This window comes from Eriocheir sinensis, chromosome 25 (assembly GCF_024679095.1).
Source record: "Eriocheir sinensis breed Jianghai 21 chromosome 25, ASM2467909v1, whole genome shotgun sequence".
Classification (NCBI taxonomy): Eukaryota; Metazoa; Arthropoda; class Malacostraca; order Decapoda; family Varunidae; genus Eriocheir; species Eriocheir sinensis.
Genome location: NC_066533.1, coordinates 16,929,735 through 16,934,734, shown reverse-complemented (window position 1 = coordinate 16,934,734; position 5,000 = coordinate 16,929,735). Strand labels below are relative to the sequence as shown.

The following is a 5,000-nucleotide window of genomic DNA, read 5'->3' as shown; positions in this document are numbered from 1 at the left end:
TGACGTATGGAAGAGGAAGGGAATAGGTAGAAGATGGAAAGAGGCTTTAGATGATGGAAAAGCGTGTCTGAGGTAAGAAAAATGATGAGAAGGAGATTTTGACGCATGGAAAAGGAAAAGAAGGGATGTTAAACGAAGGGAAAGATGATGGGAAGGGTGTTTTAAGCTTTGAAAGAGGAAAGGAAAGGGAAAGAGAAAAGATTTGAGGGAAAGACAGATAAAGAAAGGGAGAGTATGACAGATAGATAGATAAATAGATAGATTTGGATATGTAGAGGGAGAGAGAAAGAGAGAGGGGGGAGGAGGAGAGAGAGGGAGGATGATGTTTAAGAGCTGCGGTTGGTGTGTCTTGCTGGGGTTTCAAGGGGATGAGAAAGTGGTCAGCGGGGTGTATCGAGTGTCACATTGTGGGGGGTGAAGGGGAGGGGGAGGGGAGGACAAGTGGTCAGGTGGGGAGATATTTTTCAAGGGGAGATAAATTTAGTGAACTTTATGTCATGTTGTAAGTGGATAAAGGAAGGGTTAAGGGAGAGAGAGAGAGAGAGAGAGAGAGAGAGAGAGAGAGAGAGAGAGAGAGAGAGAGAGAGAGAGAGAGAGAGAGAGAGAGAGAGAGAGAGAGAGAGAGAGAGAGAGAGAGAGAGAGAGAGAGAGAGTGTACACAAAAATAAATAAAAAAAGAAAGACGAGGAAAGCTATCATTATAAGGGAAGAGAAAGAGGAGAAATAGGACCAAAGCAAAAATGAAAACGAGGAAAAAGAGGAAGAAGAGGATAAAAAGGAGGAAGGAAATAAGGAAGGAGAATAAAAAGAGGAAAGGAATGAGGAAATGGATGAAAACGAAGAAAAGAGGAAGAGGATAGATAAGAGGAAAGAGACGAGGAAATAGGGAAGAGAAGAACAGAAAGATAGATAGAGGAAAAAGTAACAGACACCCACCTCACAACATGTCCTGACTTGTTTGCTGTGGGCGCCCCGACGATGAGCTCCTCCGGCCAGTGCATGTACTTGCCCGCGAAGCCGTAGCAGCCGCCCGTCAGCTCAGCCCCGACGTCCGGCGGCTGCGGGGCACAGAGAGGCACCGTTAGTCCCGTGGGCACCGCAAGGTTCGGTATTAATATCAGAATAAAGAACTGTGTGTGTGTGTGTGTGTGTGTGTGTGTGTGTGCGCCTTACCTGGCCCGTGTGTTTGTTGGGCGCCGTGTCGGGGCACAGCGGGTCCGCGGGGTCGAGGCACGGCTTCTCCTGGTAGGCCGTGGTGATGCCCGCCTGGGGGAGACACAAACAGAGGTTAGTGGCGCGACCGAGGCTGCGACAGGAGTGTGACTGCTTTCCACCTCCTGACTCCTGCGCCCCCCGCCGCGAGGGGCGCCCCGCCCCCGCCCCGGACCACCCAAGGGCGGCCCGTCGCTGCAGCAACACTCGCCGGGTCCTCGTCGTTGCAGGTCCGCGGTGACGCAACGCGGCTCACCTTTCGCGGGGCAGCCGCGGCCGTGTAAGCCAAGCCGCAATTAGACGACGGCTTCCCGCGCCAGCTGTGCGGGGCTCAGGTGACGCCCGCCGCGCCTCGCCCGCCGAGGACCAGCGGCCAGCAGCCCCGGTGGCCCCGCAGCCTCTCACCGCCACAGCTGCCCCGTCCCATGCACCCTAGCCAGGCGGGGCGGAGCGGGGCGGGTGCTGCCGAGCCTCGCCGTCCTGATCCTCGCCGGGTAACCTGAGCCGCGGCTTCCTCGCCTCCTAAACGGTAAAACCACAGAGCCGCCCCATCCGCCCCGCCCCGCCCCACCCCGCCCTGCCCCGCCAAGCTCAGTAGTCTTACCCTGCCCAGTCCCGGACCTACTTTGACACCTCCGGGGGCGCCGTGCCCTCCACCACCCGCGGGGCCTCAACCGTCGGCGTCACGGAGGGAAGCAACATTACGTGACTCAACAGTGACTCGCAGCAGCGCTGACCCTCCACACCGGCGGGCCATTCCCACGGGCCTTGGTGATGCGCCCCCCGCGACGCCCAAACGAACCCTGGGTCACGCCTATTGCCTCCTGACCTGACCTCTGCCTCGCCCGCCTTTCAGTGTCACTGTCCAGTCCGGGTCACGCCAGGCCCTCCACGAGTCCCCGGTGACCTGATGACCTGCCCGCCTGACCTCCCTTCACCAGGACCGTGGGGGAAGGAAAACTTACTCAAGGGTACATGAGGAAACACTGGGAATGGAAAGTTCAATTATGTAATCCCTTCTTTTATCTCTCCCTTCTCCGTCACGCCTCCATATTCCCTACCGTTCCTGTCTACACGTTTTCTCTCCCTTTCTTTATCATTCCCTGCCTCTTACCTTCTATTTCCTTCCCATTTCCTTATCCTTCCTTACCTTTTACTTTTCCATCCATCTGTTTTGTTTCTATTTTATAACTCTAGCAATCACAAACCTTAAAATAAAGAAAAGAAAAAAAAACATTCTCTCTCTCTCTCTCTCTCTGACCCTCGAGCACTCACCCTCTTCATAAAGTCGTCGAATGAGGAGAAAGGGAAGAGCAATTTGTAGTCCTCAAACTCCCGCATCTTGTCCAGGAACTTCTGAGGGTTGAGGTTCGTCCAGTTGATCCCTGACCCAAGACCTCTGTGGGGAAGAAGAGAGGAGGGTGGTCAGGAGGAGGAGGAGGAGGAGGAGGAGAATAAGATAAAAAAAAATGGAAGCAAAATAAAAAACAGGAGAAAAAAATAAAGAACAAAAACTTAAAAGAAAAAATCACACAAAAAAAAACGAAAAAAAAACACATCCCTTTTTGCCAATCTTCCCCCTTTGCCCCTTCATCCCCCTTCCCCCACTGACCTCCCCCCTAAAAAAAAAAAGATAGGGAGGTCAAGAGGGGTGACTTAGACAACAGGGCCGCCATTAGACATGCAAAGTGGCTCTGAATAAGGGAGAAAATTAGTGGAATGCGAGGCGACAAAGGGAGTGTCGTTCCTCCATTGTCGAGGGCATGACCGATACCTCTTATCTCACCTCTCTTTTTTTTGTGTGTCTCTTAGGGGGCTTATCAGAGGGTGTCACGTGACCTGGAGGAGGAGGAGGAGGAGGAGGAGGGGATGGTAGTTGTGGTGGAGGAGGAAGAGGAGGAGGAGAAGGAGGAGGAGGAGGAGGAGGAGGAGACAGAACAAGAGTAATGGAGATAAAGGAGATGAATAAGTACTTCTCTCTCTCTCTCTCTCTCTCTCTCTCTCTCTCTCTCTCTCTCTCCATCCCCAACCCAAACAAAGAGGAGGAGGGCATTCCGACGTGTGTGTGTGTGTATGTGTGTGTGTGTGTGTGTGTGTGTGTGTGCCCTCATCAACAGTCACGACGTGGGGGAAGCGTCGCCTGATGAAGACATCTCAAGCGACGTATAAGGCAGAGGAAGGGGTGAGGGGGGTAGGGAGGGGGAGGGGGGCAGGGAGGGAGGGAAGGGAGAGGGAGGCGGGGTGAGGAAGGTGGGAAAGGGAGGGAGAAAGGGACGCTTGGGAGGGAATGAGAAGGAAGGGCTCTGTGGTTGAAGGGTCGTAGGGGGAAGGGAGGGTCAGGAGGAGAGGGAAGGGAGGGTCAGGGACGGGGAGGGGTTGGAGGGCAAGAGAGATGTCGTGCCGGCGTCGCCCGTCCAGTCCGGGGAGTGACTTGTGTTCTGGATCGCCAGGTCCGAGAGACACAGGAAAGCGAGAGCAAACAGGAAAGGTTGGGTGAGGGGGGCGAGGGTGAGGCGGGCAATGAGGCGTGCGTGCCAAGCCTCACACGTCGGCGGGCGCGGCGGTGGTCGCGGCGGCAAGTTATCACGTGGCTGCGGTCTCCTGCAGGGCGCGGCGTGCCCTTGGCGGCTCCTAACAAGTCGCGGCTCCCCGCGTGTGTGGAGGTGCAGCCCCCCCCCCCCCCATCCCCCCTCGTGCCGCGCTTTGCCTCAACAGCTCCTGGCGGGATCAGCGTCATTGTCCTCCGTTCTCGCGGTTCCACTCCCACGCTTCGGCCGGGGCGCCGCGCCCCCCGCCCCCAGCCCATACCGCCGAGGGCCGCACCGTGCTCAACAGCCCTCGTCAGGGATTAGCGGCCGTCCCGCGGCCTCTCGGGCCGCCCCGGCGTGCCTGAGGGCCGCTCCGCCAGGCTTGCCGGCGTGGAGGCCCGGGTGGTGGAGGGTTCCCGCGCCCCTGAAAGAAACCATTTTGGAGAGCAAATCTCCCGCGGGTCAGCCGGAAGGTGATGTGAAGGAGGGGGAAAGAGGAAGAGAGGGGGAGGAGGAGAGGGAGGGAGGGAGGGCGAGGGCCGCACCGTCAGCTGCGAGTTGATAGAGTCATCAGGGCCGCGGGCCAGGCGGGAGGCGCTGCTCACTTCAAGATACACACTACAATTGAGGGCCGCGGCACACACGCCGCCCGCCAGCGCAGCGCCGCCAACCTGGGCCGTGCGGCGGGCGGCGCAAGGCTCAAGGCGCGCGGCGCGGCGGGGCGTGCGGCCCTCTCGGCGGGGAACGTTTTAATTATATCCCTGTGCTGCTTTGCATGCTCGTGACGGGCCGGCGGGGCGGCGCGCAGGGCGGCCCGCAGCGGCGACACTCCGTGGCACCCACACGCCCAGGCAGAGGCACCGGGACGCCGAGGAACCCAACGAGCCACCGGGGGAACCACGGACCACTAGGAGCCACAACCACCACCAATACCAACAACAACAAGACCATCACCACAGACCACCACGGTCACCACGGACCGCTACGGACCACCAGGCCTCATCTCCACACCAACACAGCCGCTGCCACTCCCCGCCACCCACACCCCTCCCTCGACCGGCCCGCCCACCACCACCACGTCCGCCGCAGCCCACGATTTCCTCAAAAATAATGGAGCAATCTTCGCGGCCTTATTTTGGTAGCGGGGCGCACAAAAACTCCGCTAATGGTGCGCTGATGCGGGCGGCGGCGGCGACAATACACAACCCAATCCGTCTCTGCTGCATGGGGGCGGGAAGGGCGCCTCGCTGGCTCCCTCCC

The 5,000-nt window shown here is 58.2% G+C and overlaps 1 protein-coding gene across 1 annotated transcript in view; it reads right to left on the bottom strand.

Annotated features, from left to right (window-relative positions):
- LOC127003511 (protein patched-like) overlaps positions 1–5,000 on the bottom strand; it is a 93,691-nt gene that overhangs the window by 28,745 nt on the left and 59,946 nt on the right. Inside the window, exons 6-8 of the mRNA XM_050870320.1 lie at positions 2,488–2,611; positions 1,174–1,266; positions 937–1,058 (exon numbers count right to left, since the gene is read on the bottom strand). Of these exons, the coding sequence (XP_050726277.1) occupies positions 937–1,058; positions 1,174–1,266; positions 2,488–2,611 (339 nt within the window). The remainder of the gene's footprint in view (positions 1–936; positions 1,059–1,173; positions 1,267–2,487; positions 2,612–5,000) is intronic.